Source organism: Heloderma suspectum, chromosome 1 (assembly GCF_057233095.1).
Source record: "Heloderma suspectum isolate Gila_16-S chromosome 1, 16-S_ref, whole genome shotgun sequence".
NCBI classification, from domain to species: Eukaryota; Metazoa; Chordata; class Lepidosauria; order Squamata; family Helodermatidae; genus Heloderma; species Heloderma suspectum.
This window is the reverse complement of record NC_139458.1, coordinates 220,614,105-220,640,136: the sequence shown is the minus strand read 5'-3', so window position 1 is coordinate 220,640,136 and position 26,032 is coordinate 220,614,105. Positions and strand designations below refer to the sequence as shown.

The 26,032-nt window shown below is 43.0% G+C and overlaps 1 protein-coding gene across 1 annotated transcript in view; it reads left to right on the top strand.

Moving 5' to 3' along the window:
• The window catches only part of LOC146358774 (RNA-binding protein 44-like), a 101,651-nt gene that overhangs the window by 41,987 nt on the left and 33,632 nt on the right, over nt 1-26,032 (top strand). The window contains exon 15 of the mRNA XM_084819770.1: nt 14,003-14,141. Within this exon, the coding sequence (XP_084675896.1) occupies nt 14,003-14,141 (139 nt within the window). The remainder of the gene's footprint in view (nt 1-14,002; nt 14,142-26,032) is intronic.

Here is a 26,032-nt window from a genome sequence, read left to right as displayed (position 1 = left end):
CTCCCCACCCCCAACCCCACTTTTCTTTAACATCCAGCCTGAGGAAGGGCTTCCTGGAAAGCTTGCCCTTGCCTCGGTAACATCGCCGTTAGTCCACCTTCCCGAGGCTTTGGATTCCTCACGACCTCGAGGCTGGGCCTGGAGGCTGTTCTTTAAACAGGGATCGGGGGCCGACCTCGCCCACAGTCGGCACCGCTGGGTTTCTTTCTAAAACTCCAGCTTTCCGCCTCCTCCGCAGCCCCTTTACGCCCGCGGCTTGCGCCCGGCCAGAGTGCGGGGGGCTGCGCCGCCCGTAGCGACCAGGAACTCGCCGGCGGTGGGAGGCGGGGAGCTCGGTCAGTGGCTCCGGCTGGGCGATCCACGGGGCGATCCAATCAGAGGTCGTCCCCCCACGTGCCCACTTAAGCCGCCGATCGTGCGCCAAAGCGCCGTGCGTCTGGGGAGCGCAAAGGGACGATCCCTCGACTCTTTCGGAGGAGAGGCTCCGAAAGGCGTTGCACGCTGAAGCTTGTCGCCGCGCTTCTTCGGCCGCCCCGCCGCCGCCGCCGCCGCGCTCCCGCTCTCCCCGACGCCCTCCAGGGCAGCGTCTGCGGGATGGATCGCTCGCCAACGATCCCCGTCACCGTGGCTTGAAGGAAAGAGAGGCTCCGATGCCATGGCTGTGGGGATGGTCGTCCTGCTGAGGCGCTTCTGGTGGCTGAGCCTGGGTGAGTGGGCGCTGCTTCGTGCGGGCGCGGGGGTGGCTGGCTGGGGGAGCCCCTTCGGGGAGGCGAGGGCTTCGAGAAGACGGTGGCAAGGCGGCGGGGCGCGGGGGGGGGGTTCCACCTATTGTGGCGATTATGTAGAGATGTGCCCGTCCCTCTTTTTCGACAATCCCATCACTTGATATCTAGCGAGTTCTAATAGCAAATGCTGCTGCTGCGGTGGTGGTAATACGCTAGTCCCACAGGACTGCCCGCCACCCCCGTCCTAGTGAAGGCAAATGGCAATGCGAAGCAGTAGGCGATCCCCCACCAAGTAAGCCTCCGCTTTTAACTGACGCGTGCGCCTGGGTCTGCTTTACTTTCTGAACAGTGCGAGCACTCTTTGGCCGTGATATGCATGGCTCCTTTGGTTTCCCCTAAGCGTGGTTTGATTGCTCAAAATCTGTTCCTTTCTCTTGAATCTGTGCAGGGCTTCTGTTTCGCCACTCCACCTGCCCGCTGCCGTGGATGCGAGACTGCCTCTGACCCGGGCAGTCAGGGAGAGCGTGGCCTGAGTCAGTGGGACCCCCTGCTGCATCCCAAGGCACTCTAGCTAGTCACCCTGAGCATTCAGAAGTAGCCTGCTGGAAACAAGTTTGAGCCAGCTGTAGGACTGAATATGAACAGAAGGGCTGCCTCTGTTTGCTCACCCTTTGTGGGCACCGTGGTGAGGCAAATTGGGACCACAGTGCTGCCTCAAGGCAGAAGACAAGCAGCTGCTGCACTGCCCGCTCACTCACCCTCCCTCTCTCTGGATAATAAAACATAGAGGGTCAGCCATTATTGAAGGAGCCCCCTCATCCTCTCTGGCACTCACCTGCACTCTCCTCCTGAGTTGGTTGGGATTGAGCTCAATCCTCCGCACTCACCAGTGAGAGCGGGCTACTGAGCAGGCAAAGGTGGTGACTGCTCCTCAAAGGAGCACCCCTTTTGCTCCCTCTCTCCCTCTGGGTGGCTAAGCCCAATTCTTCTGGCTGCATCACCCAAAGTGATCAGACGTGCAGCAGGGAGAGCGTTCCAGAGGGAGAGGCCAGGTGAGCATTTGGGGGTGGGGGACAGCCATCACTTGCTCTGCCCTTCCTGTGAAGAGAAAGAAAAACTGAGCAGTTGTGTGGAAGCTCTTGGTCACCCTCTCACCCACTGCTTTGTCTTGGTCACTCTCTCTCTGGGTGGCATGATTCTTGGGGAAGCATGCAAGCAAGAGAAGGCTCTGCTCTGAATTCCTCTTTCTCACTCACCCTTTACTGCATTGCCCGGGGGGGGGGGGGGAGCGAGCAGGCACTTTCTCCCTCTCCCCACTCTCTCTCTGCAGCATTGTGGGCCCAGTGCTCCTGTGTGTGGTGCCCAGAGAGTGTGAGCATGAGAGAGGAGGTTAGAGCAGCTGCTGCCTTCACTTCTATGCACACTTCCCTGCCCACCCCTAGAAGTGGCAAAGCTCAGAGGAGGGGGCACTGCAGCAGAGGACCGGGGGCTTCCTGGCTGGGGAGTTCCTCCCTCCTGTTCTTTTCCGGCCAGGGGAAGTGGGAAAGGAGGGGAGATTGCTTTTCACTCTCCTCACCCAAAGGCTTGCTTTCCCTTCAAAGTAATAGTGTCAGTGTGAAGCAGGGCCCCTCCCCCCCAAATATGTGTTTAACTTCATATGTAGTACGGTTCTCAGTGGTAACACCTGCTTTGCATGCAGAATGTCCAGTTTTAGTCTCTAGCTGGGCTGGGAGAACTTCTGCTTGAAACCCTGGAGAACTGTTTCAGGGGAGCCAGTACTGAACTAGATGACCATAGAGCACTTTCCTATGGAGGCCATTTCACACCCACAACAAATCTAGGTTCACCAGCAACTGTGCACTTGACAGGCAGCCAGTCTTTTACAAGTGCACCTGTATAATACCTGTGTTTTCATCAAAAGCTTTACATTTTAGAACATTTTCAGCTTCACATTCCTACTCCAGAATTCTAGCCACTATATCCCACTGTCTCTCTTTGGTTAAGGCAAAGGCAGGATTTTACTTTCTGTTGTTTACATTGGTTCAATTTTTTAAAATATTTCCATCAACACATGTGTCTTCCAATGTTCTTGTCACATCCAACCAGTACTTCGGTTTAACGGTTCCTTTCCCTGTTCCCATTATTCCTAACTTTAAAGTTTGAATTCAAATATTTTCATTATTCTTAAAGTCATATCAGATGCATTTTCAGGCTTTTGGATGTGATGCTTCAGTTACTACGTTGAAAAATGAACATTCTTATACAAATGGTGGGATTGTTTGAAGAAGGGCCCATTTCCTTCCCTCCTGTTTCTTTCCTCTACAGAAGGACTCTAATAAATAATGCATTGGGTTGTGCTATATATAATGGTCTTATCATTACAACATAATTAACTATTTACTACAGTTTAGCTTGTAACTCTTCACTAGGAAACAGAAAGCAGCACAAGTCAGATTCCCTTTGCTTTACCACATATATTTATTGTCCAAGAAATGGCAAATTGATCATATGTTGGTTGAAGAAAGCTGTTTCAAAGTGCGCAAGATCCACCTTCATTACAAAATTGTGACGTATTTCTTTTCTTTCATAAAGAGGTTGATCTTATGTTTCTTCAGTTGCTATCTTAAAATGTTTATCAGGGAATAAGTCATATTGAACAGAGAGGGATTTACTTCTGAGTATATAGGCATAGGATTGCACTGCACATTAGCCTTTTTAAAACGGCCTTCTTTATGAGCAAAAGGCCTATTCTAGAGTAAGATCAGTGTTAATCACAAACCTGTGTAATCCTTTTTTCCCCAAGTTTAGTATTTATGGAAGCATATGATGAAACTAAATACATGGATTGAACCCATTAAAGTAGGTTTCATATGTGCTGGGCCGATGCTACCAGTTTTAGGTTTTGCCCTAAAGTTAGCCTTATATTCAGAATGAACTTTTTAACAGTACCTTATGGACCCATAGGTGTAGAAATAGTCTCCCATGAGTTGTGTTTGTGGTAGATCTAGGAATGTCGGAGAAATCTGCAATGGATTCAAATGAGTCTCTGAATCCAACCTGTGAATTCCTCAGACTAGCTTTTTCCAAGTTACACGGATTCCGCAGATTAGAGCTAATTCACATTAGCACAAGTCACATTAGCGCTAATGCACACCTGCTGAAATGTGCTAATCTGCATTAGTTAATTCGGACGGATTTGTGCAAGTGTGCACTAGTGCAAATGCGCACTAGCGCTAATGCGATTTAACACAACTACAACAAAATTCTTGTTAAAAAATCCAATTCCATCAATGAGTGGATGGCTGAACAAAACTCTCTGACAATCTGCAAAAAACAGATGGAACGGATTTAACAAAATCTGTACATTTGTAGGGCTCATTCCTTGAGCGGGGCAGGATTTCTGAATGCCTTGGACTAAACACAGATAATCCACCCCAGGATTTATGTTAGACCAGCAAAGCAAGGGCCTGTCTGCCTGTGGCTGCTCGGCTGCATGCAAGAAAGGAACACAAAACTAAGCTATTCATCTTCTATGTTTTGTGTGAAACCAGATACTTACTTCCAAAGGTCCCTGGAAACAACAATAAGTAATCAGTTGTCCAGTCTTTCTGTTTTATTTTTACACAGTGATCTAGTTTTTGTCCTCACTCTAGGCAACTTGTTTTCTTGAGAGTTATCTTGAGTGTGGACAAAGTCACAATGCAGTACAAAAGCAAACGGTACAAAGTGATTTGTACAGAACTGCGAGCCCTCATGTCATGAGGGTTCATGTCATTGTACATGTCCCTCATGACATGTACAAATGTCCATTTGTACATGTCATGAGTATAGCTATTAAATTCAAAGTGTTCATGTATGGTTACTCTACAAACCCTACTCTGCTAATTGGAAGAATATGTATATTGAATATAAGGCTGACCTGACATAAACTCTATAAAACAGAAGTATTGTGGTAACATACTTAATTTGAAATAATATGTTGTATGATAGATATCCCAGGTTCTTGATTTTAATTGATCAGCAACAATGTGGACGTCAGTTCATTAAGTTAATTTATTAAAGAATACACCTTTACACCAGATACATTTATAAAAATGTTCCTGATATATTTTGAATTCATTTTAATTTAATGTAGAGTCCTGGTTTAATTTTTTCTTCTTAAATAGCATATCTAGGTATAAACATCTTGCACTGAATTGGGTTTGCTTTTGTGCCACAATATCTCCCTTAAACTGAACTGAAGCTTCAGTTCAGTTCCAAGATGACCAGGATCTGGGCCCCTCCACTTCTGGCAACCACTCATGCCATGGATGTCCATTGCAAAGACGCATTCTCCAAGTTTTCGACAAATTGCAAAGAAGTGAGTAGAAAGATCTGTCACTAGCCAGGCCTAAGAGTTTGTATTATTATTATTGCCTGGCAAATTAAATTCATATTTGAGAATTCCACTAACAATGAAATTGAAAACACAAGCTTTAAAGCTAAAACAATTATTGTGGGGGGGGGGACCATTACAAAACATAATTCTTAAACTTTATAATCTGACAGAATCTGTCCTTGTTTGCAAACTGTAGCTCTTCTAACTAGAATACTCTAGTTCATTGGTTCCTATATGGTGGCTCAGTTCAGATGTAAACCATGATTCAAAAACCATGGTTTCTTGCTGTGGTAAGAAGCCATGGCAGGTCTTGGGCTTGTGCAATTCCTCCCTCTTCTTCTTTTGTGCACATGAGGAGAACACGTTTTCAGTTTTAAACTAACCACAGTATCCCATGACGTCAAGACATAGAGAATTCCCCCATACATCTATATTTGTGTTTGTTTAAACTGCAGTTCGGGAACACACCAGGATCTGAACTACTGTTTGATTCTGGCTAGTTCTCACTAACCATAGTTTGAATAAATCACAATTCCCTGAATTTGGACATCACAGGAAACTGTGGTCATTTAAAACTGAAAGTGGAAGCTTTAGACCTTCTCTTCGTAGACATGAAAGAGAAAAAGAGGAGTGTGTGAGTCTGAGACTCGAAACAGTTTCTTTTTGTAGCAGGAAACCACAGATTCCCATTACATCTGAACCAAGTTGGTAGGTTGCCAGCACTGGCTGTTGTGGACTGTGCATCCATGTTGAGAAAAAATGGTTATGTTGATTTTTTTTCCTCCTTGGTGTAAAAAAGATGACTTGAAGTGGCTAAAAAAGGTGAAACCGTAGTTCACATCATATCCATGTTTATTTCAAGTTCATGTGAATAATTTTCTGACATATAATACTTAATTACTATGTGAGAAGATTCTGTTATTATATGGCTAAATGTTATCTAACTTGGTTTTATTAGAATCCGATGTCAGACCTTCAGATAACTTTGGAAATGAATGTGGGCTTTATTTTCAATTGAAGCAGCATAAACTGGAGCCATTTTTCTTTCATCATGGCAATTATCATCCTGACTTAATTTTGCATATAGAAGTTATGTGCTAACAGTCAAAATGTGTAGCACCCAAGAAATTCATCATTTTACCATCATTGTGATTGTGACCAGATCTCAAAAGACGAAAAAAGTAACGAGCATTTGCTTTTGACTTGGGCACTTTTTGTTAAGGCCCATATTTACTAGAGTTACTATTTGTTACTCAGGTAACCTATCTGTAACAAAATAAATGCACAGCACAAACCACAAAGATAAAGTTTAATTCTAGACCATAAACCTAGGGGGGCACTTTAAGAACTGATTGAATTAGGGACAGTATCAGTATCTGACCTCTCTATTATTAACAAATATATATTTGCTAAGGGCACAGTCCGTGCTGGCTGGGGACTGCTGGGAGTTGTAGGACATTTTTCTGTCTAAACATGCATTGGATTGCACCCTAAGTGATGTTTATGGTTACAGGAGGAGTAAGGCTACAATCCTATACATACTTATATTGGACTAAGCCCCACTAAACTCAGTGGTACCTACTTCTGAGTGAGTCCACAGAATTGCATTGTAAATTTATTTATTTATGTATATATTAACATTAGTTTTAAAGCACCCCTCATCCAAAGATATCAGGGTGGTGTACAAACTATAACAATGATAAAATCATAATACATGATAAATGACAAATGAAAGCAGCTAAGGGCACAATCCTATGGGGATAGGCGGCTGCCTCCGAACTCGGAGGCAACCGCCTATCCAGTGCAAGGCAGGAGAAGCACGGAGAGGATCATTCAAACAATACCAGTTCTGAAAGAAATTAGAGCATCATACCAAGAGATGGAGAAAATGCTGCAATGTTTCTTAGAATAACTGACAGCAATTGTGAAGAAGAGTTTGGGAGGAGCCGAAAGCCTTGTTTCATCAACAGCTAGAGAGAGTCAAAGGTGGCTCAGAAATCCAGTTTGAGTACTCAGTTGTGGGTGGCTGAGGAGATCCACGAGCATGGATGAGCTGGGACTGTGGAGGTTTGTCATTGAGAGCATAAGAGCTCTGCTGGATCAAACCAAAGGTCTCAACCAGATGCTGCCAGAAAACCCACAAGCAGGGTTTGAAGGTAACCAAGAGACTTTGTTTATCGAGAAGCCTGCCAGCAATGAGGAGAGTGAAAAGCTTGAAGAACAGTCCCAGGAATTAGAAAGATGCTAGGGAAAGAATGTTCAGGAATTGAAGCAGGAAAAAATGCAATCCACACTGGAAGTCTCCATAAGTCGCCAGTGTTGTCTCATCCAAAGGAAACTAAATCCAACAAGCTTGAAAAAAGACTAGCTGATGCCTATAGCCATTAATGAGAAATGACCTCTTATAAACGTCCTTACTTCATCATGGAAAAAAAGAATACAGCAGGAAAAGCTGGGAGCACATGGGCTAGAAAGAGATTAGCCACAACATGGAGACACTGCTGAGGAAACAATCGTTTATAGAATTCTTTACCCCAAGTGTATTTCACGTGTCCTTTAGTTGGTGGGATCAAGCCCCTACAGCTGGCATACCATGGGGCAGGCCACAGCACTAAGAATAATCCAAATATCTGTGAGTTATGGGGCAGGACAGATGGTGGAAGCACTCTGCTCTGTACAAGAGACCAGAGGACAGAAAGAGGATGTATTGACTGCCACCCTGAGTGCCACCCTAGAAAAAAAAAGTTGTGGCCAGCCTTAGAGCTGCAGCTTGGAGCAGGGCATGATTTAGATCAGCCCTGGCCCAGAAGCAGCAGCAGCAAGAAGAAGAAAGAAGGACTCTTTCCACAATTTGCCACTGAGGTACATTTTTATTGAAGCTTTCCTTTTAGAATTCCATGGAAATATGCCTTGAGACCCCGTACCGAGAAGCAAGAATCCTTACAGCCATGGAAGTCTACTCAACCCCAGAACAAAGAGCACCACAGCTCATCACAGGAAATGTGTATGTCAAAGGGTGGGGCGGTGTTACTGCAATTGCGTGTTTTGGAAGCGTCTGTGTCGTAGGGGGTTTGAAATATTTGGAATGACTAGGAATAAGTTGCTTTACAAAGGGTTTAGCTGCCAAAGCTTTGTGCACTGGGGAAGGCAGTGTAGCAAGTGGGGTGGTGTGGGGGGAGGAAAGCTGTTTTAGTTAATTTCACGGAAATGTGCATAACTGGGGGTGGGACAGTGGGTTTCAGTAAAGAGGCAAACATTGCCTTACTGTGTTGTCATTTTTCTTTTTGCCTGTGTGCTATATTTGAGCCACACGTGGCAAGTAGTTAGTATATGAGCTGATGTTATGCTCATTTTAATTGGGCCCATGGTATCCTGATAACTACATGCAGATGCAATACCCTTGAATGTCAGTAGAAACCACTTCAAAATGCAAAAGGTTATCGAAACTGTAATATTGTCGTATTTCTTGAATATGCTCACATCATGAATACTTACAGACAGCCCAGTGCAATCAAAGCAAATGCACATGAGTATACAGAACACTATTTAACATGGTGATTAATCGTTTGATCAAAGCATATAGCATTTTGAGTCACAGAAAAGACAAAGGAGAAAATATAGGCAGCAAATCCCAGGGAGGCAGAGTAATTGCCTGCCTCACCACGGAAATGGAGATCATCTACAACCCATCTGTCTACCTATCCAACCCAGCTGGTAGCTTTGGGCTCACCACCTCCCACCCCCTGGCCAGGTACTGACAGCTGGACAGTCTCTTGACATTTGCTAGGGGCTGGTCAAACCCCTCAATCAGGGTTTTTGGACACCATTAAGCAGATCTAGGATCCATCATAAAGTAGAAAAACAGGTGGGCTTCTCTAGGTTTTAGATTTCATCAGAAGCATTTCACACAATCCTACCATTGCTGATGGAGAAACCTCTGAGAACTAATATATCAGCAGTCCTTTTCTGCAGTGGGAGAGAGGTTTGCAGCTCTGGAAGGTTATAAGGAGTTGAAGTATATAAACTGAGCTTGTAAGCTGGCTATGTCCAATGATCCATGTTTATTTATAAAATTTGTACAAAAATCCTCCTTTTGCTGGCTAGTTCTTTAGACACCTTGCTTTGCTCTTGGATTGGATTTTCCCACAGGTTGGAAAGAATGCCGTAGTCTTAACTGCAAATAATCTTTACTAACCAACATGGACATTTCTGGCCTTTCATGATCTGAACATGAGCTGGACAATACATAAAACTTTTAACCATCACTGTTCTTTATGGAGTCAAGGTGATTTTGGCTATTCCCATAATCACCTTATTCACACATATCACAAATATTCCCATATTTGGCTTGGATCGTTTCTTCTGTGAACAGAACAGAGGTCATGGTCACAGAACGATACTTTCCTACTTCCACCTTCCCTTTGTAGCCCCCTGTGCCCCTATTTATGCCATTCTGAACTGCGCTTGGATTATGGCTCTCACAAGGGTGCACTGCTAGCCTCTTTTTGATGGCTAAAGGAAAGAGTGGTAACTCTCTAAGGACTTGGCTACAGTACTACTAGTTTACTACTAGTAGAATACTGGTAAGTAGGGATGGATGGATAAGGCTGTTTCTGAAGTGTGACTTTCACTGTGTTCGCTTATCACTCTGTTCTGTCCCATTATCCACATCAGTCTGATTTTTTTAAAACTGCACAAATATCTCCCCATTTAAATACATTTTTGAACATATTTTCTCAAAATAGACATGTCTGAACATATTTTCTGCCGAAATATATGTTTTAAACAAATTGATACATTCTTTTGAGTGGAGAACTGTGTTGCAAACATTGGAGAAGTGCAAAATCTGAAGGTTAGCGACATTCCAATCCAGACATTCGTCCAGGCTGTGTGGACAAATGTTTGTATTGGAATTTTGTATTGGAATTTGCAAAGATCAGTTTTCCTGAGCATCCCCACATGTAAATGCCTTGAAATATTTATTAATGAGCTCAAGTACATTAGACATTAGTCATGATAGTGTCAAAGCTCAGAGCTCTTGATAAAGTTAGTCTTACGGAGAAGGTGGGGCTGCTTATTTTGATTGGGGGGGGGGGCTGACCTCAGTGGAATTTGCTTTCAAGTAAGCATATTCTTGAAGCATATACTTCAAGCATATTCATTTAAGCACACCAGCTTCTGTTGTTTTATCTTGGTTATAATCAGTGTTCTAGTTTGAGCACTCTGGCTAGATGTAGAAAGAAATCTACACTACTGCTGTACAGTTGCTTGCAGAACTGCAGGCAAGGGGGAGGTGATGTATTTATATAATATTTAAAAGCAATATGTTGGTGTCCTGACTGTAGATAGGCTGTTGATCTATTTTGGTTGAGGAACTATCATATGTCTTCATGGACTTCACAGGCTGTTTTTGTACCCAGGATGTCCCTGGAGGAAGCGAACTCTTGCCAGCATTCTGTGCCCACGTCAAGAGTACTGTTAATAACTAGCAAAGGATATTGTATGTATATGTGGAACTTTGTCACTGCATAGCAGGCTCACATCTTCTAATTTACATGGTTGAGCAAGATAGCCCAAGGACTATATCAGTGTCTCTTTGCCTTCTATGCCAAATTAAACAAGATGTTATTTGTGTATTTAGCCCCTCTGTGGCTGATTTTTTTTTTTAATGGAATGGCTGGTATTAGCCATGCAAGCGCTAAAGATGTAAATAATGCCACATCTAGTTTGACCCTGCGACATACAAGGGCTTTGAGAACTGGGTTTCTCAAACAGAATTCCCAAGAATATCTGCTCTTGTGGTGTTGAAATGTGCAGGCAAGGTCTGCAAAATTGTCCAGTTTTGAGATAATAAAGTGTCTGTTTGGTTGACTGTCTCTTGCGGCTTTCAGTTCTCTTCCCCTATAGACTGCTTCTGCATATGTTCCAACTCTTTCTGTTTACCAGGGACAGACCTCACTTTATGCTATCAGTCCCTGGTGAAGCACTGTCCCTATTCTGCCTTTGCAGAGAGATTTTACTGATGCTTTTTAAAAAGAATTTTGAGTGTGTAAAATATGCTTTAGAAGGCACTCCTTTTCCTTCTATCCCCCCCCAATAAATGTCTGTGCTGAGAGTCAATGTAGCAGAGTGTGTTGCTGAGGTGTGAGATGAAACATTCTATTAAATGTTCTTAATGGCTGTAAAGCAGTGTGTGAATGTTTAAATAGCACGAAAATAAATAAAAAGGAAACGGTATTTGTTTGTTTGTTTGTTTATAATATTTCTTGGCCGCCTTTCAGAGCAGAAGCCCTCCCAAGGCGGCTTACAACAATAAAATACATAAAAACAATTAAAATATTAAAAGTGATAAAAATGTAAAAACAATAAAAGCCAACAATAAACAATGAAAACCAACAATGATATTAACAGCAGCAACAGTAGCAGTCATATCAGTAGAAGGCCAAGGTAAAATAATATGCTTTCAAGGCCTTCTTAAAAGTCTGCAGTGATGGAGCATGGCGGACCTCCGATGGCAGCTTGTTCCAAAGATGTGGGGCCACTGCAGAGAAGGCCCTCTTATGTGTGTTCACCCACCTGACTACTCTCACAGGTGGGCAAATGAGAAAGGCCTCTCTGATCCTAAAGTGCAGGCAGGCTGATATGGGTATAGACGATCCTTCAAGTAACTTGGTCCCAAACCATTTAAGGGTTTAAAGGTCAAAACCAGCACTTTGAATTGGGCTCAGAAACACACCGGTAACCAGTGCAGCTGGTGCAGTATAGGCATTATATGATCGAATTGGCTCACCGCCACCAATACTCAGACGGCCGCATTCTGCACAAGTTGGAGTTTCTGAACTGTCTTCAAAGGCAGCCCCACGTATAGCGCATTACAGTAGTCCAGCCTGGACGTGACTAATGCGTGGATAACTGAGGCAAGGTCCATCCTCTCCAGATAGGGCCGCAGTTGGTATACCAGCCTAAGCTGGTAAAAAGCACTCCTGGATGCCGTAACCACCTGGGCTTCCCCGGTTAGCTCAGAATCCAGGAGGACTCCCAAACTGCACACTTGGTCTTTCAAGGGGAATTTGGATTCTCTTGGGGCTTCTCTTTAGGGCCACTTTCAACATAACACTTTCTCTCCAATAGATAATGACTTTTTTTAACGGTCAGGAATGCAAAATCTATACACATTTTGAAGGAAAGATCTGAGAGCAGGAGATTAGCATTCCATTTTTAATGTAATACTTGTAATGTTATCCCACTGCAGCAGGAAGCAATAGCAAGAGAGAGTGATGAATGTGAGCAGCCCTGCCTACACCAGTAGAATTGCTGGTAACAAAAGAAGTCAAGGGTGTGGGGAGCAACAAAGCTATCTCACTTCGTAATGTTAACTTAATTCTCCAGCTTTTGTAAACCACTGTACCTTTTTAGCAACAACTATGAATTGATCCAAACCTGGTCACACATAAAAATGGTAGCTGCACATCTGTTGTGCCTGCAGTTCCTGATCCAGCAAGTGATCTCATTATCAGGATGCTAAAGCACAAAACCAAGTTGGTGTACAGCCTTCTAAATTAGAAGTTACATTTTAATTATTATTGGGGGTGGGGGGGGCAGTGTTAAAAGAAAGTGTTATCTACCTGATAGTGATGTAAGTTAAACCTTTTTTAGTTGTTTTTAATGGGTTGTTCCATTAAATGGGATGTGGATCTCTACAAATAACTCAAGTGTTAACTCACTACACATATTAGGTTCATGATTTCATTATTAATCCCAGGACATACTAACATGATAAATGGGTCACAAGTGTGAAGTATTGGTAGTGTTTGTGCAAACAGCTCTTTAAAAGCTGTTGTTCTTCATAGGCCCCGTTCACACGTCAGGGTGGTAAATCTTGGGCTAATTAACCCAAGATTTTCCAGGTCGCGTGCTGTGTGCATGCTGCTGCTTTTTTGAATATGCAGCCTCTGATAGGCCCAATCATAGGTTGCTTCATAATGCGCAACCCGGACACTATGCGTTATTCGTGAGTTAAGCAACCCAAAGTTAATCTAACAACTATTTGTTAATTAACCCACTATTTGCCACTGTTACTTGCAAATCAGGTCATAGAATATTAAAGAATACCCTTAACAATGTAAATAACAATTTTGTGACGTAACCTTTCACATTAAACAATATAGCTGCAGTTGTTGGGACCTGTTTCCTCTTCATTTCCAACCACATATGCCATGGGTTTTGATAAAAGTTAGGGAAAACTACCCTTCATTTCCTATGCTCTATTTAAGTGGGTAAGTATTACAATTTGTTCCTTTAACATTTTGCTTAAGCTATATATTTAGCACTCGCTATGTGTTCGGTACAGTAACACAGGTACTTATTTTTTATGTTTGTGCTGTATTTTAATTTGCAACCTCTCATTTTGTATTTATGTTTCTATATTTGGGGGGGGGGGGAGAAGCTTCTCTTGTATATTTACTGCTAACTCCAGCAAAGTATTAAACCTTTTAGCATGTGGGTGGGACCTGTTTATTTGTAAATTCTGTGTGGCACCCTGTGATGTTAGGCATTTTATAAATAAATTAATAAATGAAACAAAATCCTACTAGATCTCAGTCCTGGTCAACCTATACAGACTGTGTATAGAGAGCCTTCAGACCAGGAAAGTGTTATTAAACCTATGTAAAACATTCAAGGTTACACAGCACTGGCCATAAATGCTTCATTTTCCAGTGGTTGCTTAGCCCAAGAGCAAGGAAAGATTCTCTGAGATGTTGAGGGAAAGGAATCTAGCATCCATCTCATATTGGTAACTTCTGAAGTCTGTTAAAACGAATCAAGCAACACAATCCTATCTTTTATCCTTTTGTGTGTGTTTTTAATCTCTTCCTCTCCTACCCTCCCCCAATTTCAGCCCATCACTTTATTGTGGTCACTGCATGCCATGAAGCCACCTATGGGAAACTCATCCAGGATTTTTGCCTCAGCAAGTTTAAATCTGACATGGAAACTCTCAGGAAGACGCTGTGGTGTGATTGGGATAAGACTTTGGGGTAAGTGTCTAATAGTCAATATTATCTTATCCAATGGGAATAGAAGGGATATGTAAATATCTAAGAAATGCCGTACTGTATTTCAGGGATTCTGGGGCGCCACCCATAGCCTGTCTGCACCAATGTCAGGAGCCTTTTTCTACTAGTGGCTCCACTCAAAGAGAATCCGTACAATGTTGACCTAAGATACTGCCATGATCATGACAGATAATTTGAGCATCCTTTGTTGATTCCTTTAGCAAGTGATACCTTAGCTTCCCCCTCTTCTAGTTCTGCTCCATAATCTAGCACAGCTTCCAACATTTGACAGAGTAAAGTAGGGAGACTCATTTTAATTTGTGTGCACAGTATTATAATGATTTCATCTGATCCAATGGTAGGTATGCCAAGAAACTAAATAGACTTTTTCGGTGTATAAATGGCTCTAAAACCATGTACACGTGTGTTTGCTCCTAGATGTCATAATCAGTTTGAAAATTTAATTGAAAAATTGTGACTTCTAGAGGCATTTTTAACATTAGGCAGAGACATTCTTATGTACTTTGGGTGTGGTGAGCCTGAACTGATTATATGCCAGGCTGCATTTCAGGTCCTTGTCCCTGCGGACTCTAAAAAACCATATGCCCAGTTTGCCAGGCACATCCTATAAGAGCCCTGCTGGATCGAACCGAAGGGCTACCTAGTCTAGCATCCTGTTTCCCACAGTAGCCAACCAGATGCCTTTGGTAAACTCAGAACTGGAACTGGGAACCAGAGGCAGGCTGCCACTGACCCTGGAGATACCACTGGTAACCATAGGTTGCCTTATCCTCCGTGAATTTGTGTGGTCCTCTTTTAAAGCCCTGTTGAGATGCTGACCCTCACCACATCCTGTGGAAGCAAATTCCATAGTTTAACTATGTGCTGTGTAAAGAGGTACTTCCTTTTGGTTGTCCTTTCACTAGGTTTCCCAGGACCACTGCCCCTATCTCATGGTCAATTGACTCTGTCAAAGTTCTGTCCACGTTGTTTCAAGCTACAAGAAACAGATGAAACAGATGTACTCACTCCTTCAAATCATTTGCCTGATTAGTTGGTGTCCAGTGTTTTCCACCAATAACATTATACAGACGATGTTGATCGGTTGTTTTCTGTATTTTCATTTTCATATCATCACCACATTAACTGCCATTTTGGATCCAATGTGGTGACTGTGGCATCACTGGGCTACTTTAAAACATTAAACATATTATTGAAGGGCAATATGTTAGTGAGTTCAGTTCCCCCATCTTTAACATTTTGTACTTCATTATCAATGACAGCCGTAGTAGATCCGGTATGGTGGCCAGTGGAGGCTGGTGGCTCCAATGTCAGTGGGGCTGTGAATCTATTCTGTGTTTCAATCAGAACCAGTCAGAACTCTAAAGAACCTATCCAAGGTGAGGATAGAGTCAACCCTGGCAGAGTCACTAGACCATGAGATAGGGGCAGTGGCCCTGAGAAACCTAGTGAAAGTACCTTGGATAGCTCCTTTACAGTTCTGACTGGTTCTGACTGAAACCCGGAGAGGATATACAGCCCCACTGATGTTGGAGCTGCCAACCCTCACTGACGGTGGCTGTATGCAAATTGTTTTGTGGGATCAAGCCAAAGTTCAGCGCTTCTGTTACCAGGAATGGCTAGTCAAATGCCTCTGGATCCTCATAAGGAGGACATGGCAGGCAAGGGCCATCCTTTGTAGTCTGTCCTCATCAGCTTCTGGTATTGAGGTATGCGTCTTCTGTACATGGTTCTGTTTGTTATCATGGACAACAGCTATTGATTGTTTTTTTCATGGATGTAGGTTTTTTAAGCCATCTAAGCTAATTACCATTACATCTTGTAAGCTATTGTAATAAACCATTGAAAAAAATCCAAAGATATAGAGAAAAAACATAGCACACATCTGAGAAAAATATGTATGTGTATGCAACTGTGTAAACAGTGCTTTTAAAAGTCTAAAAAATACTATTTTTAGATTTCTTGCAACAAAATCACTATACAAGAGATCAGCTTTTCAGCCAGTGAGAGTGGGTCTTTAAAACTGAGCTGTGTCTGAAACATCTGTTGAAACTCTAGGTCAGAGTAGCAACCTGGTGCCCTCCAGATTTTTTGTCCTACATCTCCCAAAAGCCCCAGACAGCATGGCCAACAGTTAGGGATAAGCCTTCTTTTGTAGTTTTAACTATGACAGTTCTTTCCAGTAAATTCCATGCCTGTACTTTCTGGCTATTTTTAGACTTATAATTGTGCCTTGCAAATATTCTTTGTTGAGCATGGTTTAAAAACACATACACATACCACGCTGTCTCCAAGGGAAAAACATGTCCTCCTACATTTGCCTTCCAGCAGGCAGACAGCTGTCTTGGTATCGCTAAGGGGCTTGTGATCAGCCTTTTAGAATCCCTTTACATGGCATCATGGGTACAGTAGCATTTGCTGGGGTAAACACATCAAGAGTGGAAAGGAGAGACATCCCTCCCAGTGTGCAGTGGGCATGAGCTAGGGCCCCCACAATGGGCTAGCTTAGGTGGTCAGAGGAGCACACAATTTCAGGTCATGTGCCAGCCATCCTGAGTTGGGCGAGGGCCGCCGCCTCCTCACTGGGGTAGAGCCCAGTGGTAGGGCCTGGGTTCAATCTCTGAAATCTCCCATTCCAAGAAGCTCTGGTATGAGGCCCGGGGAAGCCTCCCACCTAAGCTCGGAAAACCTGCCAGTCAGGGTGGACAGTCCTGGGCTAGGTGGACTTCCCCTGTGTAAGGCAGCACATCTTAGATCCCCCAGTACACGTCCACTATGTACCTGAGGTGTTTGAGGAAGGACATCTCCCTTCAGACTTTTAACAGGTTACCCCGGCAGTCAGAGTAAATATGAAAAAGTGTTTAGTTGTCAGATGAAACCAAGGATGCTAGTTTTGTTGTCTTTGAGGTAAGAGCAGCCACCTTCCTGGGGGCTGCTCCCAGGCTATGGAACTCCTTGGCAAGGGAGGCCAGGCTAGCTGCATCTCTGATGTCTTTCTGCTGGCAAACACAGACATTTTTATTCAGGCAGGCTTTTCATTTTTAAGCTGACTTGTTTATGGAAGTAGGTTTTAATCGGTGGGTGCTGTTTATTTCTTTTTTTATTGATACTGTTACATGCATGCACCCCACTTCCAAGCCGTGAGAATTTTCATCACCAGAATGTTGCTAGCTATCACCTGCCTTTTAAGAAGTATTGCCTCAAGGCATGCAGACCCTGATCGCTCTACTTACAAAAATCTTGGAAGTCGAGGATTACATAGTTGGAAGTGATCCTGAATCTGTTTGCAGTCATAGGCACTTGGATGTAAGGGATCCATAAAAGGTCATTCAGACCAACCCCCAACCCATAACAGTATGTTTTTAATTGATTTGTTTTTATGCTTTATTATTAATGTTGTATTTTGTCTTGTATTTTATTGTTAGCCACTTTGAGCACTATTTTATAGCAGAAAGGCAGGAGGACATAAATTGTAGTGGAAAGGCAGGATATAATAAAAACAGGTCAGCAGCATGGCCAATTCCATGGAATCTGTCAGCTGAAATGCCAAGAAATGTTTAATTTTTAAATGTACATTCCCTTGTGTACCCAGCATGTAGAAGCACTTTGCATTCATATGCCATAAATCTCCATTTTATGCAGCATGTCCTTCAGCTCTGTTTCCCAAATCCCATGTAGGTCTCGGTTTAGTATATACTAAAATAATGAGAAGATCCAGCATGCAGCCAAATAGGCTGGTCATATAACATTTGATTGGATTCTTTGATGTCTTTTAGATGGGCCGTTAACAGTGCAATACATGTCTGCTCAGAAGTAAGTCCTATTGAGTTCAAGGAAGTTTACTCCCAGGTAAGTAGATATAGGATTGTAGCCTAAGGCTTTGTTTATTCTTTCAGGCTTTAGACTGCAATCCTATACACACCTGCCTGGGAGTAAATCCCACTAAACTGAGTGGGGCTTACTTCTGAGTAGACACATATAGAATTGCACTGTTAATACATTTTATTCTTAATGCATGGGCTTTTTAAACTTGCTTTGACACTCTGGGGCTGAACCCTCTGGAAAACAGCTCCCACAGAATGGGTGAGAAAGCTACTGAGCTGTGAAAATAGCTTCTTCATTCTAAAATTAACTCTTTCCTCTGGAAATCCTAAATTGATGGTTAAGCTCCTGAAACTTTAGATCAAACCCTGAGACCTGGCAACTCTATATCCTGGATTACTTCTATGCTTATCTCACATCCTGCAACTGTATCTATTTTATTAAGCACCTATTTTCTCACTTTACTTTACCAGTAGCTGTCCTGCCCTTTCTGTGGGAAGGTTTGATGCGACCCAGCAAGGCATCCCCAGTCGTAGTGTAGTCAGCTGCCAGGCCCTGAGGCCCTTCTTCAATTGGGCCCCAGATACAATATCAGGCAATATGATGGCAGTCATGAGACCCCACTTGATGAATGTAGTCTGAATTCTGAAGAACCCCGGCAAATATTTGGAATTCCCAACCTGATTGTGAAATACTTATATAACTGGGCCACTTCCCAAGCAGGTTAGCTTCCTTCAGTGACAGAATTGGAGAGAACTTGTCTGATCCTGCAGAAACACCGATGTGTGTGATTTGCTTTCAAATATGAGTCATCCAATGAAGAGCCTTTCCTATAATAAATAAATAAATCAAATCAGTTAAGTTCTAAGTTGAGTTTTGTGTAGGCTTTTGCTGGCTCTTGTGAGCAGGCTTGTAGGATCATGTCCAGAATGTTCGATCTCAAGTTGCGGTGTAAATGTAAGGTTTTGTTCCCTTGTCTAATTGTGGAGCTCTGCACCCAGAGTGAGGTTTGGGAGTCTCTTAAGGGTGTGAGGAAAGTACTTGGATTCAGTCCACCACCTGCCAACAGCAGGAGAAATGGAATGGGAAGAGTTCCTGTAGTTCTTCACAGCTGTGCAGTGAGCTGGTTGTTTTACAGCAGAAACGTGTTTTAAAATGCAAGCGAAGTAGGGATGACATCTTGTACTGTGACACCTAGGATTAGAACTTGCATCTCAGGTGTCTGATCTCATATGTACAGCACTGGAGTGTGAAATACACAGTGATACATTTTTCTTTGTACCTTGGCTGATTACAGCTTTCTAGACCTGAGGAAAGGCATGGTTGGTTTTGTATTTTCTGTTTCTTGGTTTAATTATGGCATTTTAACACTTACTCCTTCACTGAGCTAATAATCCAAACAGGCAGAACATGGTCAGAATCTAATACTATTATTTTTTAAATTAACTATTATCACATGTATATTCCACCTTTCTCCCAAGGAGTCAGTCCAGTATACATGGGATTGCATGGCGGTGTCAGAGTCCCTTTAGTGTTGAATGATTATTCCTGAACCATGGTCCCTGGACAACTGTGGATCCTTTTTCTGTCTGCAGAATAGAAAGTCAGTAACTATGACTCATGCACGATCTACTCAGGCCCCTGGCAAGCCTTGTGGTATGTTAACAAAGTGATTCTTCGCCTATTGCTTGGCACCACCAGAGTGCTCCCTTGGCCCAAAATGGTGGTCCCTCTTGGACTGATGAGCACATTCCTCATCAACCCCAGGGATGCTCCTAGATTAACAGATTACAGCCAAGGGCCACCTTAATAACTTACTTTTTCAGTCTTTGGGGACAGAGGGAGCATTTGTGAATTCTTTGAGCAACAACTGCTAACTGAGGAGCCATCCAAGTTGCACAATGAGTACTCCAAAATGGTTGTGCTTGCAAGCTATAACATATATCATTGAGGCTCTCTGATCACAAAAAATGGGAAGCTAGGACAAGAATTTACCTAGGAGCATCTCTTGCCAGGAGCGAGTGAGTATTTTTGCTGATGGTGGTTGGGATCATGAATACCTTAGCTGATGATGGTCACCATCCAGTCATCTGCTCCCCTGGAAATATTCTTTCTTTTTCCATCAGCCTTCCACCATGACTATAGTCCTTTGATTTGATTCTCCATGAGAAGTTGAACTCTTTTTTGTCTGGGCTGGTCTCTTTGGACGTGCAATAGATGGCGATGACTACATGAACTATTTTTATCGGAGTCCAGCTAAAGCAAGTGAAGCTTTGGTTGAACTGGCCCACGCTGGGATAGCCTTGTGTGATTGCATCAGGCTGCTGCAACTCACATCGTTCTAACTTGGTATGCAGCTGTCCCAACTGGACAAGGATAAAAATACCCTCAGTGTGTCCAGGACGACTGTGCATCATCGCATATCTTTTCACCATTGTAATTCAGCAGAGAACTATGGGGCCTTTGTTGCTGTTTCTTTCTTCTCAGTACTGATGAGGAAATAAGTAAGCAGACCATCCATGACACGTTGTACAAGCTGTGAAGAACAATGTATATTTCTGTGGGAATGTATAAACTGGAGATTTCCCTCTTCTCCTTGCAGCCTAAAATAACACAGTTTGATTAAACATAAAAACAAAACCCCTCACAATATTACGTATGATCACCAACTCGAAGGAAAAACACAAGTATTGGTGGCAGGGAGGTGTTTGCTTTACATCTCTTCTCCTCTTCCTTTCTATTTTTAAAAACATTTCTCCTAGGATGATATTTGCTCATAAATCCCCTTGCTTCACACTATTGTGGCTTTCCCTAATTTAGAGTTTGGGAATCTCTCTCTATAAATTAATGATCTCTTATTTTTTGTAGCAGGAAAGGACAAATGGAGTTTTGTTCTTGGGAGGATCTTCATGACAATGGAATAAGAAGTGTGTTGGAGTATTATCCAGATTTTCATGGAATCAGCTTTGGTTCATCAGGGACACATGAAGCAAGAAAAGCCAAGTGTATTGTACCTTAAAAATCCACTTTTCATGGGTCACACAGCACTTGAAAGCAATATACTTCTGGGTTGGGTGGGGGAGTAGAACTGAACTTAATCAACCAGGCAGGTGCTGCTCAACCAGTGAGAGAGGCTTGTTTCCCGCCCATGTCCAGGCTCCCCCCTGCTACTACATTATCAATGGAGAATAACTAATTCACAATTCTGAAGGCTAGAAGCAGCACTAAAAATGCAGGCTAGATACTTGCTCCCCATGAGAGCACCCCACCAGTGCAAATAAGCCCCATTCCAGGAAACAGGGAGTTATAGCTTCAACGCCCCTTTCTCCTCTTTTGGCCACTTCTCCCTGCTCACAATGACAGGCTTCTCTTCTCCTGTGATCCCAAGACCGCAGTAGATCGCTACTGCAATAAAACCCTTATGTGCATTTGTTTAATGCCAAAGGAAAAGAGGAGAATAGGGGGAAATGGGGGGATATAGGAGAAAAATGCTCACTTTTCCATGAAGAAGCAAAAAACCCAAATTATCCAGTACATCATCTGAGAGCTCCTTATGAGAGCACCCCAATTTCATCCCATTCCAGCAAACTGTCATGGAGTTATTGCTCCCACCCCTTTCCCCCAATGAGTTCAGTTTTCCATGAAGAAGCCAAAATCCCCAATTATCCTGTGTAGCATCTGAAGGCTCCCTATGAGAGCACCCCACCAGCTCAATTTTGCTGCATTCCAGCAAACTGTCACAGAGTTATAGCTTCCAATCCAGTTTTACTGTAAGCATCACAGAGAAGCGAAGTAATGTGACATCAGAGAAGCTAAGTAACACACACATCAGAGAAGTGCATAATCACAGAGGCTAGTTACTCCCACTGGCAAAAAGGAAGTGCAGCGCGATTCTGAAGACTTGAAAGAGCACTCTAGTGCTTTGATGTGTTGGAAAGGCAGGCTAGTTATTCTAATTACTTAGGTTACCAAGGTCATGGCCAGGCGAAAAACACACCCCTAGGAATGCCCCACTCATACCAAATTTAAAGTGGAGGGATGGGCACACAGCAGCTGAACTGCAGGGGAGCCAAATGAAAAAAAAGCAATGGAGTAAAAGTACTTTGCAAAAATGCGGCTTCCCCACAGGTAAACTCCGGGGTGGCTGCGGACTGGTCACGACATCATGTGCTGCAAAGGACCAACGGTCCCAACCCGCAGCAACTCACTCATGAAGACAGGCCCCAGTTTTGTGTATGTGAAGCCTGTTAGCAGGAGTGTTATGAGAGCATCTTGCCAGACCTCCAACCTTGCCACAAAACCTACTCCTGCATCTAATGGAGAAATCCCTCTTAATGTGTTGGCTCTGAAACACTACTGAAGGAAAACATTAAAAAAAAATTAGGCAGTGATGCTGACGTTGAAGAACTGGTTTGACTGGAACAGGTGGCTCTTGCGGATTGCATATCTCAAGAACATATATTCACATATTTTATGTTGGAATTAGTTGTCCATATAATTATTTTCAAGAATAAAACTATGAGCAGAACCAGACAAGAATCTAGGATCTTGTTTCTGTATCTGTCCCTGCAAATCTTTCATATGGAGAATCAATTCTGACATACATTAAGTGTTTTAATGTGATTCCATGATCTTGAACATTTATGTCAGGAGACACAGAAGACTTGGAGTGTTTCCAGACTGGTGGCTGCTGGTGCTATCCAATCATTGCCCCACTACTTTAAGCTACCTGCGGAATTCCAATTGACTTTCTACACTTCAGAGGGTATAGGGCTTTTGTGTATATGTACATCTGCTATGTTCCAGCCATTCTAGTGGATGTGACATAGCTGAGTGGGCAGAGAAGGGATAATTCAATTAAAATTCTAATTTAATTTTAAAATTAAACCATTTCAAAATTCAATTTAATCAATTATTTAATTTGCACTAATACACTTTTTGTTGAGATCCCATTTAATGATAATTTTAACTGTTTTTTAAAGGTAGGCTAAAAAGTATTTTAGTTCTAACTAAAACATCGGCAGTTAAAATAACCACATGGTACTAAAATGGTGCCATCCAGAAAGGGGTCATTATTAGAAGAAATTGCACTAAAGTGCCCTTTCACTTAAATGAATATTCCAATTTTTTTTTAAAGAAGTCTGAAACATGGAAGAACTACAGGAAAAAAACATAGGAAAACACCAGGAGGAGGAGGATGTCATATAATATCCTGTAAAAGCGAGTGAACAAAGCCTGGGTATTTCAGAGTAAACCCATATCGTAAAACCACCCTTGATAGGTAATAACAAAAATTGTAATTGGCCTGATATAATTAAAATGGCAAATGATTCAAAACTTCTTCAGGAGGCTTTCTTAAATGGTCACACATTCAGTCCCCCCCTCCCCAATTTGGATTTAAATACTTGAAATTAAAGACCCTAGTGTTATTTTACCATTTTACTCTTCTGTCAGAATTATTTTCTGCAGCCACCCTCCCAAGTTTTTTGTGTAATCAATTTTTCTCCAATAGATACTTCATTCTAAGCCACACTGAGAACCAGGGTGTAGGCCTAGTAATATCATATAGTAAATAAATAAACAAACAATACCACCACCATCCAGGAGGCCAAAGCATGACCCTACAGCTGGTTGCTGCTGTGTCCTAAAAATCATATGTCATGCCTTCTGCCTGGTTTGAAACTGGTCTGTTTGTATCATTTGGGTGGATTTTGTCTCCTCTACTTTTGCCATATATGTTTTTACCATATTTGTTTAATATCAGTAAAAATCAGTAATACCAAAATGGCCATGGTGCTTAAGGTGGAGGTTGGCCTCCCTAGGCAGGGCCCAGGCCTTGCAGTACAGCCCTCTTTCAGCCTCTAGGCACAAGAATCAGGTGCTTCAGATCTCTTCTCTTCCCTGCCTGCCCTCCCCGCCCCCCGCCCCCATGCTCTCATTCCCAGGGGATGGAAAGGCACAGAAATGTTCAGCCCATCAAGCCCAGTCTGCTCCTACCTATTGATTCGGGTCTGCGCTTCAAACACTTTTTCTCCTATTGTAAGCCATGCTGATGTTCATATATGGAACAACATAGACAGTAGGTGGCCAAGAAGTAACAACAAAGGATTTGCAAATTTCAACTAGAATACAACTAGAGTCTGGGGAAAGACTGATAACAAAATCAAATATCCAATTTACAGTTGTCCTGCTATCTGGTTTGTATTACCAACCCGAAGGAGTCGCCTTTCTGACAATTGACCAACAGACATAGGGGCATCCCTGCTCCCCACCCAAATATGTACACCTGGAGAGCGGTGGATCTGAAAACCCATAACTAAATAATTATGGTTTTAAGCATAATTAAAAGTTTATTTGGTATGTTAGTGTTGTTCAGAAAGTCATTATCACTCCACAGTCATTACCAATTTGGAATGTGTACTTCCGACAAAACGTTGCATCAAAATAATGAAGGAAATCTAACCTTCCGCCATTCTTTATCCAGCCTGATGAATGGGCAGCTGCATTTTGTTAAAGGGTAACTATTCTGAAATTAATCCAGTTTGTACAGAGTACTTGCAAATTATCTTTTCTATCTCCCTTTCTCCAGTGCTGGATCCAGGTTTTGAGGGGCCTTTGGGCAAGATGCTATCAGTAGACTCCCCTGTCCCCTTTGCCATTGTCACCATTGCCCGTTTGGCTGCCATCCTCCTCTGGGCCTAATCTGCACAACCACCTATAGCAGGGGTGGGCAACTTGTGGCCCTCCAGATGTTTTGGCCTACAACTCCCATCAGCCCTTGCCACCGACTATGCTGGCTACAACTAATGGGAGTTGTAGGCCAAAACATCTGGAGGGCTACAAGTTGCCCAGTCCTAACCTACAGGGAAAATACAAAGCAAACAGAGAACGCTGTTACATCTCCTCATTCTTGTTGCTGCTTGCACGCTCGGAGAGGCAGGTGAGATTCAGGAGGCTTCAGAGGTCAGCAGTGCCCCCCCTGGAGATACCCGGGCCTCAGCAGGTGCCCAACAGTATGAGCCCTTGACATGGGCCTTCCTAGTCTAACCAATCTGGTGTGGGATGGGAGTGGAGAAATTTAATTCTGTGCATGCGTCATTGCTGGATCAGGGCTCTTTGCAATGTTTGCCTCTAAAAATGTAGCATTGCCTTGGCATAATCCATTTTGAACTATTACCTATCTATAGTTTGCAGATTGCAGATGTTTTCATTTATTCATGAAGTAGCATTTGCAAATGTACTTTTTTTGTATGTACGTGTTCAGTAGGAGCATAACCCATTTAAATGAGCTGATTCATTATGCTGTTTGTTTTTGTGGTAGCATGACAGCTGTTTAAAAAGGGAGCTTGGCTGAATTATTATTCCAGCATGGCTATTTAGATTCCATTTAAAATGATCAATATGATTAATATGGAAAGGTAAATGCAGTGGTTTCTGGGAGGCTATTTCAGGAGAAACCAAACACTTAAATGGTTACAGTTAGTAGAAGGTGGCCAGTCAGCAGAGATGTTATCACTTGGGGGCTGTTGCGTCATGCTAGGCACCAGCGAGCACCATTTTTGTATGGTACCCGTGGGCGCACGGCTTGCCGTGTCATGTGAACCCAGGCAGGGATTGTTTCAGGCTTAGACAACCCTCAAATAACTCATGGCTTGTTTTAGGGTTATTTGAGGGTTGGCTAACCTGGAAACAACCCCTGCCTCCTCGGTTTCCACGACATGACAAGCCGCAGCAAACCAGGTGTCAAGTTTCCCAATCCCCCCAGAACACATGCTCAGACAATCTGATACCAGAAACGCAAATCAGTGAGATTTCTTTATCGCAGGAAATCCCATGGCAAAAGACTAATGGTTACACTCTTCAGAAATCATATAGCTGATTGTCAGTAGCTATGGGCTTTATGTAATTCCAGAACAGTCCAAAGCTAAACAGTACTACCATGACTGAGATCCTCATCAACATGGTTTCCCCGTTGTCATTCACCATGGTTCTGAACACAAGGGTAGGAACTCTGGATTCTTGGGTACCTA